Below are 19,614 nucleotides of genomic sequence, written 5' to 3' on the forward strand. Positions count from 1 at the left end.
AGGGATTAAATAGACTACATCTCACAGCATGGCCTATTCCTGGACCGTGTAATGCCACCTGCAATGTATGACTCGTCATGGTATTTTGATGAAATGAAAATTAAAAATAACAATTAGTAAATGATTTTTATTAAGTCATGTATTTTAGATTTACAAGTTATTAGGGCAACACCTGGAAAAATTGTAACAAAAGAAGACCTGGAGAAGACTATAGAGATAATACTCACAGAGACAGAAACGATGAACTTTTTTAACCTACCAACAGTCATGGTTTCTGTAGAATCTGAAGAAGCTGAGAAAGTAAGGTATGTATTGTTCAGTTGTTTACATTGCTTTTGTAATTTAAATGCTAAATCAGAGGCTCTTATCCTTGTTTCTATCTTTGGGGAGTTCTGGATAAACACTGGTGGTATATGTGCCTGGTGAAATCGTATATAAACTTACATATGTGCCTCATGAAATTACATGTAAAGTGTTTATGCTGTATGTTTTTCCTAGAAGAGGAACCCATAGCTTTACCGTATTCTTTAAAAAGTAGGTGAGCTACTAAGTTAAATAATAAAAGAAATAGAGGCTTCTAAGTCTCAGTATAGGTTTTAATGATTTTTTCTTTTATGCATATATGAATTATTTTCAAGTTAAAAAGAAATGACTGTCATTTTTTATATTTAAAACTTAAAAGGGAAAATATGTTATGGGGAAATGATTTAATTTACTATTGAGAGTAGATTTTCCATTTCTCTTTATTAATGAATATAAATGGATCATTAGTTTTTGCCTCATGTTATTTTGAAACTCTCCTGTTAGGCACATACACATTAAGGATTGTTATGTCTTTTTGGATACTTGACCCCTTTATCATTATGTAATGCCCCTCTTTATCTCTGATAATTTTCCTTGCTCTGAAGTCTGCTCTGTCTGAAATTAATACAGCTACATAAATAGATTATTAATATAATTTTTCAGATTAGTTTTCTTCAAGTATAATATGAATATGATTTATAGTACTAAAAAATTCATCACTAAAATAATTTTTATGGTATTATTTTTGTTCAAATATAAAATCTTGTAAAATTGTTTAGACTATATAATATAGTACAATTAGATCTCAAATAGCATACTTTTTTTTGTTTTAACATCTTTACTGGAGTATAATTGCTTTACAATGGTGTATTAGTTTCTGCTTTATAACTCAAACAGCATACTTTTAAAGCTCATGAGACATAAGGGAAAGCTCCCAGGACCAGAAAAAGGAAAGGAAAAGAATAACAATGGGATAGATAAGTGATCTGAAATCATAGAGGGAGAGATGCTAGAAGCAAATGTTAATATTAGCACATGGATCTAGAGTCCACCAGTAAGTCTTGGATCCCCCACAAATTGAGACAGCTGAAGGAGAGATTCTTATATTAAACCAAGACCCTTCCTTACAAGGATCTCAGTTATCTCATAAGCAAATACAAATTTTCTCTGGAGGAAAGCGTATCCCATTTAGACTCTTAAGATTCATTCAGTTTGAGTTTAGTAAAAATACACCAAACCAATAAAGAAACAAGTCATTATGAATGAGAATTTTAAAAATAACAATTCCTAGATCTAAATCCTGAGGACTATGGGTAATGATATTATCAAATATAAAGTATAAAATATATGTGAAATATTTAAATAAAAGAGAGTTAAAACATCATTAACACTAAGAAGCTATCAGAATGATTACTTATAAGACAAAAAATTTAAAAAGAATTTTAAAATAAAGTATGTTTATAATTGTTAAAATTAAAAAGTAAATATTGATTTAATCTTTGATATTAAATATTGGTTTAATCTTTGATATTAAATAGATATTGATAATAGACTAGAGGTCTAACATACACCTAACCAGTTCCAAAAGGGCAGAATAGAAAGAATGGACGAGAGTTACTATTCAAGGAGAGTAAGTAATTCCCCAAACTATTGAAAAACACCATTCCACAGAAATAGGAATAAATAAAAAGAAATCCACACACACACAAACGGGACGCATTGTACTCATACTCCAAAATACCAAATATTAAAAGAAGATTTTAAAAACAGAAGAAAAAATATAAAGAACACATCATCTACAGAGAAACACACCAATAGCATTATTAGGGATAAAGAGTGTGGTTTCATAATGATAGGAAGGTATAATAATTCTAAACTTGAAACTCCTAATAAAATAACCTCTTAATATATAAAGCAAAAACTGGAAACTTGATAAGTATCTTATTAAAGTAGGAGGTATGAATATACCTCTCTTAATTATTGATAAGTCAATCAGATAAAATTAGTATAGTTATAGAAAATTTGAACCAAAAACATAAGTTAATGGTCATATATAGAACTCTGAATTTAACAATTAGATGATACACACTCTTTTCAATCACACATGGAACATTTACAAAAATCATCCATGTACAAGGCCATGAAGCAAGGTTTCAAAAATTTCAAAGAAGTAGTGTCAGACAAACTAAATTCTCTGACCACAGTGGAATGAAGTTAAAAATTAATTACATAAATCTCAACTAAAACATAGATGCATATTCACATACGCTTTTGGAAGTTAAAAAGCACATTTTGAAAATTCCTCATGAACCAAAGAAGAAATCATAATGGAAATCAAAGAAATACTCAGAACAAAACAATTATGAAAATAATACTGCAGGATGACACAAAAGTAGTACTTTGAGGGAAATTTATAGCTTTATGTCTATAATCAAAATTCATAAAACCTATGTGGAGATAGTGCTAGGATATTATTGGTGGGTACCGAAAGTTGTAGGGATGTCAGGGTATATAGTGTAAAAGAGTCCTTTGGAGGTAGTTTAATGCAGTCTTTCCCTAAGAAGTGTCTTGAATTTTCACTTCATTTTTTGGTGCAATCCACATTAAAAAAGGTAATTTTAAGAAAAAGCATAATATCAATAGAAAAAGATATGTGTGGTAAAAATTAATTTTTATTAATAAGTTGAGTATATATTACTTTTTATAGCCGGAGAAACAAGAACTATGAGACTCTTTGTCGAAATAGATTAGGCAATGACTTGTATGTAGAAAGGATGATGCAGACTATTAATGGAGCACCAAAGAATAAACACGTTCAATGTGACAAAATCATGAAGGAAGACAAAGGTAATTTATGTTTTATTCTGCTTGCTAAATTACCATATTTTAATATATATTCTTTGAGTCTGTCGATTAACAAATCAATACTACAGTATATAAGGCAAAAATATAAATGATTTGACCAAATCACAACAATAGCTGGGTGCTGTGATCTACAACTTTCAGAATTTGACAATTAAGTTACAAGCAATAAATAGAGATTTAGAAGATTTGAATAACATAATTATCTTGATTTTTATACAAACTATATCATAGAACTGTATTCTTCAAATATTTATGAAACATTTATAGAAACTGATTGTTTACTGTAACAAAGCATATCGACCATAACTAATAAAATTTAAAACATGCCAAGCACTATTTTAGGCTTTTCACATACAGGCATACCTGGGAGATATTGCAGGTTCGGTTCCAGACCACCCCAGTTAAGTGAATATCGCAATAAAGCTAGTCACATGAATTTTTAAAATGTCCCAGTGCATATAATATACTATAGTCTATTAAGTGTACAATAGCATTATATCTAAAAAAACAATGTATATGCTTTAATTTAAAATACTTTATTGCTAAAATATGCTAACCATCATAGAGCCTTCAGTGAGTCATAATGTTTTTGTTGTAGAGCATCTTGCCTTGATGTTGATGGCTGCTGACTGATCAGGGTGGTGGTTGCTGAAGATTGGGGTGGCTGTAGAATTTTTTTAAAATAAGACAACAATGAAGTTTGCTACATTGATTGACTCTTCCTTTCATGAGTGATTTCTCTGTAGCATGTAATGCTGTTTGATAGCATTTTACCCATAGTAGAACTTCTTTCAAAATTGGACTCAGTCTTCTCAAACCCTGCCACTGCCTTGTCAATTAAGTTTATGTAATATTCTAAATCCTTTGATGTCATTTCAACAATCTTCACAGCATCTTCACCAAGAGTAAATTCCATCTCAAGAAACCACTTTCTTTGCTCATCCATAAGAAGCAGATTGCAGCAATTCATTCAGACTCTACTTCTAATGCTAGTTCTCTTGCTACTTCTACCACATCTGTAGTTACTTCTACTAAAGTCTTGAACCCCTTAAAGTCATCCATGAGGGTTGGAATCAACTTCTTCCTAACTCCTGTTAATGTTTATATTTTGACCTCTTCGTATGAATCACAGATGTTCTTAATGGCATCTAGAATGATGAGTCATTCCTAGAAGGTTTTCAATTTATTTTGCCCAGATCCATCACAGGAATCACTATCTATGACAGCTATAGCCTTCAAAAATGTATTTCTTAAATAATAAGACTTGAAAGTTAAAATGACTCCTTGATCCATGGGCTGCAGAATGGATGTTGTGTTAGTAGGCATGAAAACAACATGAATCTCATGGTACATCTCCATCAGAGCTCTTGGGTGACCAGGTGCATTGTCAATGAGCAGTTATATTTTGAAAAGAATGTTTTTTTCTGAGTAGTAGATCTCAACAATAGATTTATCATAATTATTAAGGACTCTAGGATTTTCAGAATGGTAAATGAGCATTGGCTTCAACCCAAAGTCATCAGCTGCATTAGCTCCTAACTGACAAGAGAGTCAGCCTGTCCTTTGAATCTTTGAAGTCAGGCATTGACTTCTCCTCTCTAGCTGTAACAATCCTGGGTGGTGTCTTCTTCCAATACAAGGCTGTTTCATCTATATTGAAAATCTGTTGTTTAGCATAGCCACCCTTATTAATTATCTTAAGTAGGTCTTCTGGTTAACTTGCTATAGCTTCTACATCAGCTCATGCTGCTTCACCTTGCACTATTATGTTATGGAGTTGGCTTCTTTCCTTAAACATCATGAACCAACCTCTGCTAGCTTCAGACATTTCTTCTGCAGCTTGCTCACCTCTCTCAGCCTTCATAGAATTAAAGGGAGTTAGGGCCTTCTTCTGGATTAGGCTTTGGCTTAAGGGAATGTTGTGGCTGGTTTTCATCTTCTACCCAGACCACTAAAACTTCCTCCTATCAGCAATAAGGCTGTTTTGCTTTCTTATCATTCATGTGTTCACTAGAGTAGCACTTTTAATTTCCTTCAAGAACTTTTCCTTTTCATTCACAATTTGGCTGTTTGGTGCAAGAGGCCTAGCTTTGGGTCTCCAGCTTTCAACATGCCTTCCTCACGGAGCTTAATCATTTCTAGTTTTTGATTTAGAGTGAGATGTGTTATTCTTTCTTTCTCTTGAACACTTAGAGACCATTATAAGGTTATTAATTGGCCTAATTTCAATATTGTCATTTCTGAGGAGGTGGGGAGGCTTGAGGAGAAGGAGAGAGATGGGGGATGAGTCAGTCAGTGGAGCAGTTGGAACATAAACTACATTTATAGAATAAGTTCACTGTCTTATATTGATATGGTTCATGTTACCCCCAAACAATTACAATACTAACATCAAAGATCACTGATCACACCTCACCATAACAAATATAATAATGAAAAAGTTTAAATACTGCAAGAATTATCAAAATGTGACATAGAGACATGAGGTGAGCAAATGCTGTTGGAAAAATGGCACCGACAGACTTGTTCAATGCAGGGTTGCCACAAACCTTCAATTTGGAAAAAATGCAATACCTGCAAAGTGCAGTAAATGAGGTAGGCCTGTATATTAACTGATTTAATTCTCACAGCAACCCTATGAGGTAGGAGCTCTTACTAGTCCTCATTTTTTTTGGGGGGGGGCGCCCCCAGGCTTGCGGGATCTTAGTTCCCCAACCAGGGATTGAACCTGGGCCATGGCTGTGAAAGTACCAAGTCCTAACCACTGGACCACCAGGGAACTCCCTATCCCTCATTTTATAGAAGAAGAAACAGGCAAAGAGATGTTAGCTAATTTGCCCAAGGTCACTCAGTTACTATGGTGGACAACGATACTCCCAGACACTCTGGTTCTTGAACCTGTTCTCTTAACTACTATACTTACTATCTTTCAATGTTTATAAATTAACAACTCTGAGAACACTGCATTGCCAAACTTCTGAATGCTGTGGCCAAAAGGGTAATTAGAAGAAAGGTTATAATCTTAATGGCCTTTGTTACTCAGCAAAACCATAAGCTAATTCTTTAAAAAGATTAAAATAGACAAACTTCTAAACAGGTGCTAAATCAAGAAAAGAGAAACTTACAATTAGTAGGAAAGCTTTGTGGCATCTTTACTTGCTCTTGTCCCACTCCCCTCCCCAGTAGAGTGGTGGTCTCAAAGATAGAAGCCTGGGCTTCCCTGGTGGCGCAGTGGTTGGGAGTCTGCCTGCTGATGCAGGGGACATGGGTTCGTGCCCCGGTCCGGGAAGATCCCACATGCCGCGGAGCGGCTGGGCCCGTGAGCCATGGCCACTGAGTCTGCGCATCCGGAGCCTGCGCTCTGCAACCGGAGAGGCCACAGCAGTGAGAGGCCCGCGTACCACACACACAAAAAAAGATAGAAGCCTGCCTTCCCAGTGTGAGACCCTGGCCCTTGGTTCCAGAGGGAACAGAACAGACCTTATTCTCAAAGAATTTGGTTTGTATGTTTTAACCTGTCTAGGGGCTACCTGGAGGATTGACATAAGGCATTTGTGTTTTTTTGCCTAACCCAGAACTCTCTCAGGCGATAAGCATAATGCATTCTTCAAAAAACTGTAAGGCAGATGAACAACTCACTGCTACCTAAGGCAAAATAATGCAACTGAGTCAAACAAGAGACACACTGAAAGCCTGGAAGAAAAAACTGGGAGAGACTTTCTTTGAGAAATTAAGGTATTGAAAAATTAAGAAATTTTTAAGAAAATTAAGAAATTTTCTTAATTAGAAATTTCTTAATTAAAAATTAAGAAAAATATTAAGAAATTCCTCTGTGTATGTATATTGCATATACAGAGGAATTCAGAAAGTCATGCACATGCCTAGGGCAGGATGCATACTCAGAAAAGACCTGAAAAGATCCTAAACTTTCACTTCTGGCTGATCTCTAGGCTCAGTACAAGCAGGAAGTGAAAGCTGTGGTATAGTTTTAAGCAGCCTGTCTAAGCATTGAAGGAATTCCCCAACATGGAGCCCATCTGCAAAGACTGAGAGGGTTTTTTCCCTTTTTCTTTTTTTCTTTTTTTCCTTTCTTTCTTTCCTTTTTTTCTTCTGAGTGGGAAGAAACCCAGGTGTTCAAGGAAATCTCTGTCAGGACACTAACTGACCAAAAGCTAAAAAACAAACACTTATGAGATGATACGTGACAAAGAATACAGACTTTACAAAAATAGTTTAGCAAAATCCCTTAGCAAACAAACAGCTACCACTCACAGCAAATTATGATATCAAATCCTGAGGAAGAGAGTGATTTCCAGAATTACCACATAATTATATTCAAAATGTTCAATTGTCAAAAAAAAATTGCAAAGGATACAGAGGAACAAGAAGGTATGACTCTTTCAAAGAAGAAATGAACAGAAACTCTCCCTGAGGAAGTATAGACATTAAACTTACTAGGCAAAGGTTTTAGATCAATTGTATTAAAAAAAAAGAAGAAGAAGAAAAAGCTAAAGGAAGCTATGGACAAAGAGATAAAATAAACCAGGAGAACAGTGTGTGAACAAATAAAAAATATCAATAAAGATAGAACTTATAAAAAGGAAAAAAACCATAAATTCTGGAGTTAAAAGTACAATAACTGAAATGGAAAAACTCCCTAGAGTTTTCAGTAGCACATCTGAGCAGGCAAAAGAAAGAATCACCAGTTTTTAATAATAGGTCAATTGAAATAATCCAGTCTGAGAAGCAGAAAGAAAAAATAATGAAGTAAAATGAACAGAGCCTAAAGGACCTGTGGGACTCCATCAAGTCACCAACATACATATAATGGAAATTTCAGAAAGAGAGGAGAAGAAAGAGATAAAGGGGCATAAAGAAAAGTTGAAGAAGTAGTGGCCTAAATATTCCCAAATTCCCAGATAAAAGACATAAATCTGCACCTCCGAGAAGCTTAACGAACTCCAAGAAAGATAAAAATAAAGAGATCCACACTGAGACATATTATAATCAAACAGTTGAAGTACGAAGAGAAAATCTTGAAAGCAGCAAGAGAAAAGTAACTCATCATTTACAAAGGATCATCAATCAGATTACACTCAATTTTCAGCAGAAACCATGGAGACTGGAAGCCAGTGGGATGACATACTTAAAGCACCAAAAGAAAAAACTGTCAACCAGGAATTCTGTATTCTTCAAATAATCCTCATGAAGGAGAAATATAATTAAATAATTAAAACTGAATATATCCTCATGAAGGAGAAATTAAGATGTTCCTAGATAACTAAAAGCTAAGAGAATTCAGCACTAGTAGAACTGCCTTACAAGAAATGCTAACAGGAGTCCCTTCAGGCAGAAATGAAAGGATATTAGACAGTAACTCGAAGACATATGAAGAAATAAAGAAGACTGGTAAAGGTAACTACATAAGTCAATACAAAAGCCAATATTATAATGTTGGTTTGTAACTCCTATTTTTTTTGCAATATGACTTAAAATAAATGCATTGAACAATAATTCTAAATCTATGCTAATGGGCATACAAAGCATAAAGATGTAATTTGTGACAACATCAACTTAAAGTGGATGGGATTTAGCTGTATAGGAGCAGTTTTTGTATATAATTGAAGTAAGGTAGTATTACTTCAAAATAGAATGTTAAAATTTTAAGAAATTAATTTTAATTCGCAAGGCAGTCACCAAGAAATAACTTAAAAATTACAGAAAAAAATTTAGAGAGGAATAAAAATGATGCACTATAAAAAAGATCAATTAAACATTAAAGAAGATGGTCATGGAGGATTTGAAGAACAAGAAAATTTGACACATAAAGAAGACATTAAAAATGGCAGAAGCCCTTCCTAAACAGTAATTACTTTAAATAAATGGATTAAACACTCCAATTAAAGAGCAAATGTTGGTAGGATGGATTAAACAAAGATAACAAACATCAAAAAAACTGGAAGAAAAAAACCCATGATCCATCTATATGTTGTCTAACAAGAGACTCACTTTTTTTTCCAGTTTTATTGAGAAATAATTGACATACATCAATGTATAAGTACAGCATGATGGTTTGATTTACCTATATTGTGAAAAGATTACCACAATAGGTTTAATTAACAACCATCATCTCATATAGATAAAATAAAAAGAAAAGTTGCAGAATATAAGATCAGCACACAAAATTCAGTTGTATTTCTATGTATTACCTATGAACAATCCAAAAAGGAAATTAAGAAAGTAATTGTGTTTATAATAGCATCCTAAATAATAAAATACCTAGGAATAATTTTAACCAAGGAGATGAAAGACTTGTACACTGACACCTATAAAACATTGCTGAAAAAAATTAAAGGAGACCTAAGTAAATGGGAAATACATTCTGTGTTTATGGGTTGAAAGCCTTAATGTTATTAAGATGTGAATACCACCCAAAATAATCCCAAAGACTTTTTTGCAACAATAGAAAAAAAGTCATCCTAAAATTTATATGGAATATCAAAGGATCCCCAAGTAGCCAAAACAATCTTGAAAAAGAACAAAGTTAGAGAGCTCATACTTCCTGATTGGAAAACTTGCTATAAAATTATAGTGATCAAAATGGGTGGTACTAGCATAAAGATAGATATAATACCCCACAGAATGGAAAATAGGTACTCAAATATATGTACACACATGTTCATGGCAGCAATTTTTACCATAATCAAAAAATAGAAACAACTGAAATGTCCATCAATGGATGAATGGATAAACAAAATGTGTAAATACATGCAATGAAATATAATTCAATCACAAAAAGGAATCAAGTACATTCTCTGAGCAACTTCCCCTCTTCTACCCTGGAAGATGTCAGAAATTTCTTCTCTGGAGAGGACAAAATAGAGGCTCTTTAGCTGGGGAACACCAGGCATAGATCAAGACATGGGTACTTAAACAAACAAACAAAAAACAAGCATACTGAATGCTACACACAGAGACTCCTCTGAAATCCTCTCCTCCGTCATGGACGGCTTGTAGAACATAGGTAGCAAGACTCTTAACCATCCATTATCTGGATGTACCACAGTTAATTTATCCATTTACCTACTGAAGGGCATCTTGATTGTTTCAAGTTTTGGCAATTATCAGTAAAGCTGCTATAAATATCTGTATGCAGGTTTTTGTGTAGACATAAGTTTTTAACTCCTTTTGGTAAATATCAAGGAGTGCTATTGCTGGATTGTATGGCAACAGTATTTTTATTTTTGTAAGAAATAGCCATACTGTCTTGAAAGTGGCTGTACCATTTTGCATTCCCAGAAGCAATGATGAAGAGTTTCTGCGGTTCCATGTCCTCACCAGCATTTTGTGTTGTCAGTGTTCCAGATTTTGACCATTCTAATAGGTGAGTAGTGGCAACTCTTTTTTTTTTTTTGCAACTCATTTTTGTTTGTTTGTTTTTTGGTTTTCTGGCTGCATTGTCCAGCTTGAGGGATCTTAGTTCCCCAACCAGGGATGGAACCCAGGCCCCAGCAGTGAAAGCACCTAGTCCCAACCATTGAACCACCAGGGAATTCTCCTCATTTTTGTTTTAATTTGTACTTCCATGATGACATATGATGTGGAGCATATTTTTGTATACTTACTTGCCATCTGTATGTCTTCTTTGATGAGGTGTCTGTTAAGCTTTTGGCCCATTTTAAAATTTGGTTTTTTGTTTTCTTATTGTTAAGGATCAAAAGATATTTGTATATTTTGGACAATAGTCCTTTTTCAGATGTATCTTTAGCAAATGTTTCCTTCCAATATGTGGCTTGTCTTGTTATTCTTTTGACATTTCTTTTTACAGAGCAGACATTTTTAATTTTAATGAAGTCCAGCTTATCTATTACTGTTTAATGGATTGTGCTTTTGCTGTTTCTAAAAAGTCATTGCCATACCCAAGGTCATCTAAATTTTCTCCTATGTTTTATTCTAGGAGTTTTCTAGTTTTGCTTTTACTTTTAAGTCTATAATGAGTTTTAGTTAATTTTTCTGAAGGATGTAAGATCTGTGTATAGATTTTTTTTTGCATTTGGATGTCCAGTTGTTCCAGCACCATTTGTTGAAAAGACTATCTTTGCTCCATTTGTTTTTTTTCCATTCCTTTTACAGAGATCAATTGATTATATTAATGTGGGTTTATTTCTGAGCACTCTATTGTGTTCCATTCACATTGTCTTTATTACTATAGCACTGTAGTAAGTCTTCAAGTTGAGTAGTGTCAGTCCTCTGACTTTGTTCTTTGTCTTCAATATTGTGCTGGCTCTTCTGGGTCTTTTGCCCCTTCACATAAACTTTAGAATCAGTCTGCTGATATGCACAAAATAACTTGTTGGGATTTTGATTGGGATTGCGTTGAATCTATAGATCAACTTGGGAAGAACAGACATCATGACAATGCTGAGTCTTCCTATTAATAAACATGGAATATTTCTCCATTTATTTCATTCTTTGATTTTGTTCATCAGAGTTTAGTAGTTTTCCTCATAATAGATTTTGTACATATTTTGTTAGATTTATTACTATTCCATTTTTGGGGTGCTAATGTAAATCATATTGTTTTAAATTTCAAATTCCTTTGTTCATTGTTGGTGTACAGGATAGAGATTGACTTTTGTGTATTATTAACCTTGTACCCTGCAACCTTGCTGTAATCACTTACTAGTTCAGTAGTTTTTGTTAATTCTTTCAGATTTTCTATATAGATGATTATGTCATCCGAGAACAAAAACAGCTTTATTTCTTTTCTTTCCAATCTGTATTTCTTTTATTTCCTTTTTCTTATCTTACTGCATTAGCTTGGACTTCCAGTAGGATGTTGAAAAGGAATGATGAAAGGGGACATCCTTGCCTTTGTCCTGATCTTAGTGGAAAATCTAGTTTCTAGAAGAAAACCATTAAGTATGTTAGCTGTAGGTTTTTATAGATATTCTTTGTCAAGTTAAGTTCCTCCTCTATTCCTAAATTACTGAGAGTTTTTATCATGAATGAGTGTTGGATTTTGTCAAGTGCTTTTTTCTGAATCTGTTGATATGATCAAGTAATTTTTCTTCTTTGGTCTGTTGATGTGATGGATTACATCAATCAATTTTCCAACGTTGAACTAGGCTTTGTATACCTGGGATAAACTCCACTTAATTGTGGTGTATAATTCTCTTTATATACAGCTGGATTTGATTGCTAATATTTCGTAGAGGATTTTTGCATCTGTGTTCATGAGAGTTATTGGTCTGCCATTTTTCTTTCTTATGGTGTTTTTGTCTGTTTTTTGGTATTAGAGTAATGCTGGCCTCAAAGTATGAGTTAAGAAGTATTCCCTCTGTTTCTATCCTCTGAAAGATATTGCAGGGAATTGGTGTAATTTTCTCCTTAAATTATTGGTAGAACTCAGTGGATCTATCTGGGCCTGGTGCTTTCAGTTTTGGAAGATTATTAATTATTGATTCAATTTCCGTAATTGATATTGTCTATTTCTTCTTGTGTGAGTTTTGGCAGATTGTGTCTTTCAAGGAATCGGAAAATTTCATCAAGGTTATCAAATCTATTGGCATAGAGTTGTTCATAGTATTCCTTTGTTATCTTTTTTGAAAAATAAATTTATTTATTTATTTATTTATGGCTGCATTGGGTCTTTGTTGCTGCGTGCAGGCTTCCTCTAGTTGCGGTGAGCGGAGGCTGCTCTTCGTTGCATTGCGCAGTCTTCTCATTGCGGTGGCTTCTCTTGTTGCGGAGCACGGGCTCTAGATCTGCAGGCTTCAGTAGTTGTGGCTTGTGGGCTAAGAGCGCAGGCTCAGTAGTTTTGGCGCACGGGCTTAGTTGCTCCGCGGCATGTGCGATCTTCCTGGACAAGGGAACAAACCCATGTCCACTGCATTGGCAGGCGGATTCTTAACCACTGTGCCACCAGGGAAGCCCTGCTCTAATTCTTTTTTATTTTACTATTTTTCATTGAGATATAATTGACGTATAACATTGGTTTCAGGTGTACAACATATCAATTAGATGTTTGTATATATTGTGAAATGGATCATGATCATGATCATAAGTCTAGTTAACATTCATCACTGTACATAGAAAAGTTTTTTCTTGTGATGAGTACTTTTAAGATCTACTCTCTTAGCAACGTCCAAATATACAATACAGTATTATTAACTATAGTCACCACTCTGTACATTACACCCCCATGCCTTATTTATTTTATAGAGGGAAGTTTGTACTTTTTAACCCCCTTCACCCATTTCACCCACCCCTCACTCCCTTGCCTCTGGCAATTACCAGTCTGTTCTCTGTGTCCGTGCTCTCTCTCTCTCTCTTTTTTAGATTCCACATAGAAGTGAGATCATAAGGTATTTATCTTTTTCTGTCTGGCATATAGTATAATAATCTTAAGATCCATCCATGTTGTTGCAGATGGCAAGATTTCATTTTTTCATAGCTATATATTATCACATTATGTATATATAACACATTTTCTTTACCCATTCATCCCTCAAGGAACACCTAGGTTGCTTCCATATTTTGGCTATTGTACTCATTTTGCTATGAACATGGGGGTGCATATATCTTTTCAAGTTAGTGTTTTGCTTTTCTTCGTATAAATACCTAGAAGTGGAATTGCTGGATGATATGGTAGTTCTATTTTTAATTTTTTGAGGAACCTCCATACTGCTTTTCATAGTGCTTACACCAATTTACATTCTCACCCATGGTGCACAAGTGTTCCCTTTTCTCCACATCCTTGCCAACACTTATTTTTGTATTTTTGATAATAACCATTTTAACAGGCATGAGATGATATCTCATTGGGTTTTGATTTGCATTTCCCAGTTGGTTAGTGATGTTGAGCACCTTTCACGTACCTGTTGGCTATCTGCATGTCATCTTTGAAAAAAGTCTATTCAGGTCCTCTACCCATTTTTAAAATTAGGTTGTTTGTTTTTAATGTTGAATTATATGAGTTTTGTGTATATTTTAGATATTAACCCTTTATAAGATATATTGCTTGAAAATATCTTCTCCCATTCAGTAAGAGGCCTTTTCATTTTGTTGATAGTTTCCTTTGCTGTGCAAAACTTTTTAGTTTGATATACTAGTCCCATTTGTTTATTTTTTCTTTTGTTTCCTTTGCCTGAGGAGACATATCCAAAAAAGAATTACTAAGACCTGTGTCAAAGAGCATAACTTCCTATGTTTTCCTCTAAGAGTTTTATGATTTCAGGTCTTACATTCAAGTCTTTAATCCATTTTGAGTTAATTTTTACGTATGGTGTAAAATAGTGATCTAGTTTCATTCTTTTGCCTGTGGTTGTCCAGTTTTGTTTTGTTTTTTTGCGGTACACGGGCCTCTCACTGTTGTGGCCTCTCCTGTTGCGGAGCACAGGCTCCGGACGCACAGGCTCAGCGGCCATGGCTCACAGGCCCAGCTGCTCCGCGGCATGTGGAATCTTCCCAGACTGGGGCACAAACCCGTGTCCCCTGCACTGGTAGGCGGACTCTCAACCACTGCGCCATCAGGGAAGCCTGGTTGTCCAGTTTTTACAACACCATTTACTGAAGAGACATTTCTTTCCCCATTGTATATTCTTGGCTCTTTTGTTACAAATTAATTGACAATATATATGTGGGTTTATTTCTGAGCTCTCAATTTTGTTCCATTGATCTATGTGTCTGTTTTTATGTCAATAGCATACTGTTTTAATTACTATACTTTGTAATATAGTTTCTTTTTCTTTTTCTTTTTGGCTGTGTTGGGTCTTCGTTGCTGCACGTGGGCTTTCTCTAGCTGCAGCGAGCAGGGACTACTGTTTGTTGTGGTGCGCAGGCTTCTCGTTGTGGTGGCTTCTCTTGTTGTGGAGCACAGGCTCTAGGTGTGTGGGCTTCAGTAATTTTGGCATGTGGGATCAGTAGTTGTGGCATGTGGGCTCAGTAGTTGTGGCTCACGGGCTTAGTTGCTCAATGGCATGTGGGGTCTTCCTGGACCAGGGATCAAACCCATGTCCCCTGCATTGGCACGTGGATTCTTAACCACTGAGCCACCAGGGAAGTCCTGTAATATAGTTTCAAATCAGAGAGTGTGATGCCTCCAACTTTGTTCCTTGTTACACAAGATTGCTCTGGCTGTTTGGTTTTTCTTGTGGTTCCATACAAATTTTAGGACAGTTTGTTCTATGTCTTTGAAAAATGTCATTGGAATTTCAATGGAGATTGCATTGAATCTGTGGAGTGCCTTGGGAAATATGGACATTTAACAATACTGATTCGTCTAATTCACGAGCATGAAATATCCATTTATGGATATTTATTTGTGTCTTCCATTTATTTGTGTCTTCCCATTTATTTGTGTCTTCTTCCATTACTTTCATTAATGTCTTGTGGTTTTCAATATAGAGGTCTTTCACCTTCTTGGTTAAATTTATTCCTAGGTGGTGTTTTTTTGGGGTGGGGGGATGCATTTGTGAATAAGATTTTTTTCTTTATTTCTCTTTGTGATAGCTTGTTATTGGTGTATAGAAATGCAGCAGATTTTTGTGTATTGATTTTGTATCCTGTAATTTACTGAATTACTTTATTTGTTCTAACAATTTTTTGATGGAGTTTTTAGGCTTTTCTGTATATAATATGTCATCTGCAAAGAGTGACAGTTTTACCTTTTTCTTTCCAATTTGGATACCTATTTCTTTTTCTTGCCTATTTTCTCCGTCTAGGACTTCCAATATTATGTTGGATAAAAGTGGAAATTGTGGGCATCCTTGTCTTGTTCCTGATCTTAGAGGAAATGCTTTCAGCTTTTTATTGTTGAGTATGATGTTAGATGTGGGCTTGTCATATATGGCCTTTAATATGTTGAAGTCTGTTCCCTCTATACCCACTTTGTTGACAGTTTTTAATCATAAACGGATGTTGACTTTTGTCAAATGCTTTTTGTCCTCTATGATCATATAGTTTTATGCTTCATTTTGTTAATGTGCTATATCACACAGACTGATTTGGGGATAAAAACTTATGCTTGATCTCATTCTAAAGTTCAATGTTTTTATTCTCTTTTCCCATCTTATGTTTTTGATGTCACATTTAATATCTTTTTTTTTTTAAACATCTTTATTGGGGTATAATTGCTTTACAATGGTGTGTTAGTTTCTGCTTTATAACAAAGTGAATCAGTCATACATAAACATATGTTCCCATATGTCTTCCCTCTTGCGTCTCCCTCCCTCCCACCCTCCCTATCCCACCCCTCCAGGCTGTCACAAAGCACCGAGCCAATATCCCTCTGCCATGCGGCTGCTTCCCACTAGCTATCTACCTTACTACGTTTGTTAGTGTGTATATGCCCATGACTCTCTCTCGCCCTGTCACAGCTCACCCTTCCCCCTCCCCATAACCTCAAGTCCGTTCTCTAGGAGGTCTGCGTCTTTATTCCTGCTTTACCCCTAGGTTCTTCATGACATTTTTTTTCTTAAATTCCATATATATGTGTTAGCATACGGTATTTGTCTTTTTCTTTCTGACTTACTTCACTCTGTATGACAGACTCTAGGTCTATCCACCTCATTACAAATAGCTCAATTTCGTTTCTTTTTATGGCTGAGTAATATTCCATTGTATATATGTGCCACATCTTCTTTATCCATTCATCCGATGATGGGCACTTAGGTTGTTTCCATCTCCGGGCTATTGTAAATAGAGCTGCAATGAACATTTTGGTACATGACTCTTTTTGAATTTTGGTTTTCTCAGGGTATATGCCCAGTAGTGGGATTGCTGGGTCATATGGTAGTTCTATTTGTAGTTTTTCAAGGAACCTCCATACTGTTCTCCATAGTGGCTGAACCAATTCACATTCCCACCAGCAGTGCAAGAGTGTTCCCTTTTCTCCACACCCTCTCCAGCATTTATTGTTTCTAGATTTTTTGATGATGGCCATTCTGACTGGTGTGAGATGATATCTCATTGTAGTTTTGATTTGCATTTCTCTAATGATTAATGATGTTGAGCATTCTTTCATGTGTTTGTTGGCAGTCTGTATATCTTCTTTGGAGAAATGTCTATTTAGGTCTTCTGCCCATTTTTGGATTGGGTTGTTTGTTTTCTTGTTATTGAGCTGCATGAGCTGCTTGTAAATTTTGGAGATTAATCCTTTGTCGGTTGCTTCATTTGCAAATATTTTCTCCCATTCTGAGGGTTGTCTTTTGGTCTTGTTTATGGTTTCCTTTGCTGTGCAAAAGCTTTGAAGTTTCATTAGGTCCCATTTGTTTATTTTTGTTTTTATTTCCATTACTCTAGGAGGTGGGTCAGAAAGGATCTTGCTGTGATTTATGTCATAGAGTGTTCTGCCTATGTTTTCCTCTAAGAGTTTGATAGTTTCTGGCCTTACATTTAGGTCTTTAATCCATTTTGAGCTTATTTTTGTGTATGGTGTTAGGGAGTGATCTAATCTCATACTTTTACATGTAGCTGTCCAGTTTTCCCAGCACCACTTATTGAAGAGGCTGTCCTTTCTCCACTGTACATTCCTGCCACCTTTATCAAAGATAAGGTGTCCATATGTGCGTGGGTTTATCTCTGGGCTTTCTATCCTGTTCCATTGATCTATCTTTCTGTTTTTGTGCCAGTACCATACCGTCTTGATAACTGTAGCTTTGTAGTATAGTCTGAAGTCAGGGAGCCTGATTCCTCCAGTTCCTTCTTTCGTTCTCAAGATTGCTTTGGCTATTCGGGGTCTTTTGTGTTTCCATACAAATTGCAAAATTTTTTGTTCTAGTTCTGTGAAAAATGCCAGTGGTAGTTTGATAGGGATTGCATTGAATCTATAGATTGCTTTGGGTAGTAGAGTCATTTTCACAATGTTGATTCTTCCAATCCAAGAACATGGTATATCTCTCCATCTATTTGTATCATCTTTAATTTCTTTCATCAGTGTCTTATAATTTTCTGCATACAGGTCTTTTGTCTCCTTAGGTAGGTTTATTCCTAGATATTATATTCTTTTTGTTGCAATGGTAAATGGGAGTGTTTTCTTGATTTCACTTTCAGATTTTTCATCATTAGTATATAGGAATGCCAGAGATTTCTGTGCATTAATTTTGTATCCTGCCACTTTACCAAATTCATTGATTAGCTCTAGTAGTTTTCTGGTAGCATCTTTAGGGTTCTCTATGTATAGGATCATGTCATCTGCAAACAGTGACAGCTTTACTTCTTCTTTTCCGATTTGGATTCCTTTTATTCCCTTTTCGTCTCTGATTGCTGTGGCTAAAACTTGCAAAACTATGTTGAATAAGAGTGGTGAGAGTGGGCAACCTTGTCTTGTTCCTGATCTTAGTGGAAATGCTTTCAGTTTTTCACCATTGAGGATGATGTTTGCTGTGGGCTTGTCATATATGGCCTTTATTATGTTGAGGAAAGTTCCCTCTATGCCTACTTTCTGCAGGGTTTTTATCATAAATGGGTGTTCAATTTTGTCAAAAGCTTTCTCTGCATCTATTGAGATGATCATATGGTTTTTCTCCTTCAATTTGTTAATATGGTTTATCACATTGATAGATTTGCGTATATTGAAGAATCCTTGCATTCCTGGAATAAACCCCACTTGATCATGGTGTATGATCCTTTTAATGTGCTGTTGGATTCTGTTTGCTAGTATTTTGTTGAGGATTTTTGCATCTATGTTCATCAGTGATATTGGCCTGTAGTTTTCTTTCTTTGTGACATCCTTGTCTGGTTTTGGTATCAAGGTGATGGTGGCCTCGTAGAAGGAGTTTGGGAGTGTTCCTCCCTCTGCTATATTTTGGAAGAGTTTGAGAAGGATAGGTGTTAGCTCTTCTCTAAATGTTTGATAGAATTCGCCTGTGAAGCCATCTGGTCCTGGGCTTTTCTTTGTTGGAAGATTTTTAATCACAGTTTCAATTTCAGTGCTTGTGATTGGTCTGTTCATATTTTCTATTTCTTCCTGATTCAGTCTTGGCAGGTTGTGCATTTCTAAGAATTTGTCCATTTCTTCCAGATTGTCCATTTTATTGGCATAGAGTTGCTTGTAGTAATCTCTCATGATCTCTTTTATTTATGCAGTGTCAGTTGTTACCTCTCCTTTTTCATTTCTAATTCTATTGATTTGAGTCTTCTCCCTTTTTTTCTTGATGAGTCTGGCTAGTGGTTTATCTATTTTGTTTATCTTCTCAAAGAACCAGCTTTTAGTTTTATTGATCTTTGCTATTGTTTCCTTCATTTCTTTTTCATTTATTTCTGATCTGATTTTTATAATTTCTTTCCTTCTGCTAGCTTTGGGGTTTTTTTGTTCTTCTTTCTCTAATTGCTTGAGGTGCAAGGTTAGGTTGTTTATTCGAGATGTTTCCTGCTTCTTAAGGTGGGCTTGTATTGCTATAAACTTCCCCCTTAGAACTGCTTTTGCTGCATCCCACAGGTTTT

General features: G+C 35.2%; 1 protein-coding gene across 1 annotated transcript in view; it reads left to right on the top strand.

Moving 5' to 3' along the window:
* DNAI4 (dynein axonemal intermediate chain 4) overlaps positions 1-19,614 on the top strand; it is a gene marked incomplete at both ends in the record, with an annotated part of 124,091 nt that overhangs the window by 31,206 nt on the left and 73,271 nt on the right. The window contains 2 exon segments of the mRNA XM_082666033.1: positions 149-305; positions 3,011-3,150. Coding sequence (XP_082522159.1) covers positions 149-305; positions 3,011-3,150 — 297 coding nt within the window.

The sequence above is a fragment of the Grampus griseus genome (assembly GCF_964374135.1).
Source record: "Grampus griseus genome assembly, chromosome: 1".
Taxonomy (NCBI): domain Eukaryota; kingdom Metazoa; phylum Chordata; class Mammalia; order Artiodactyla; family Delphinidae; genus Grampus; species Grampus griseus.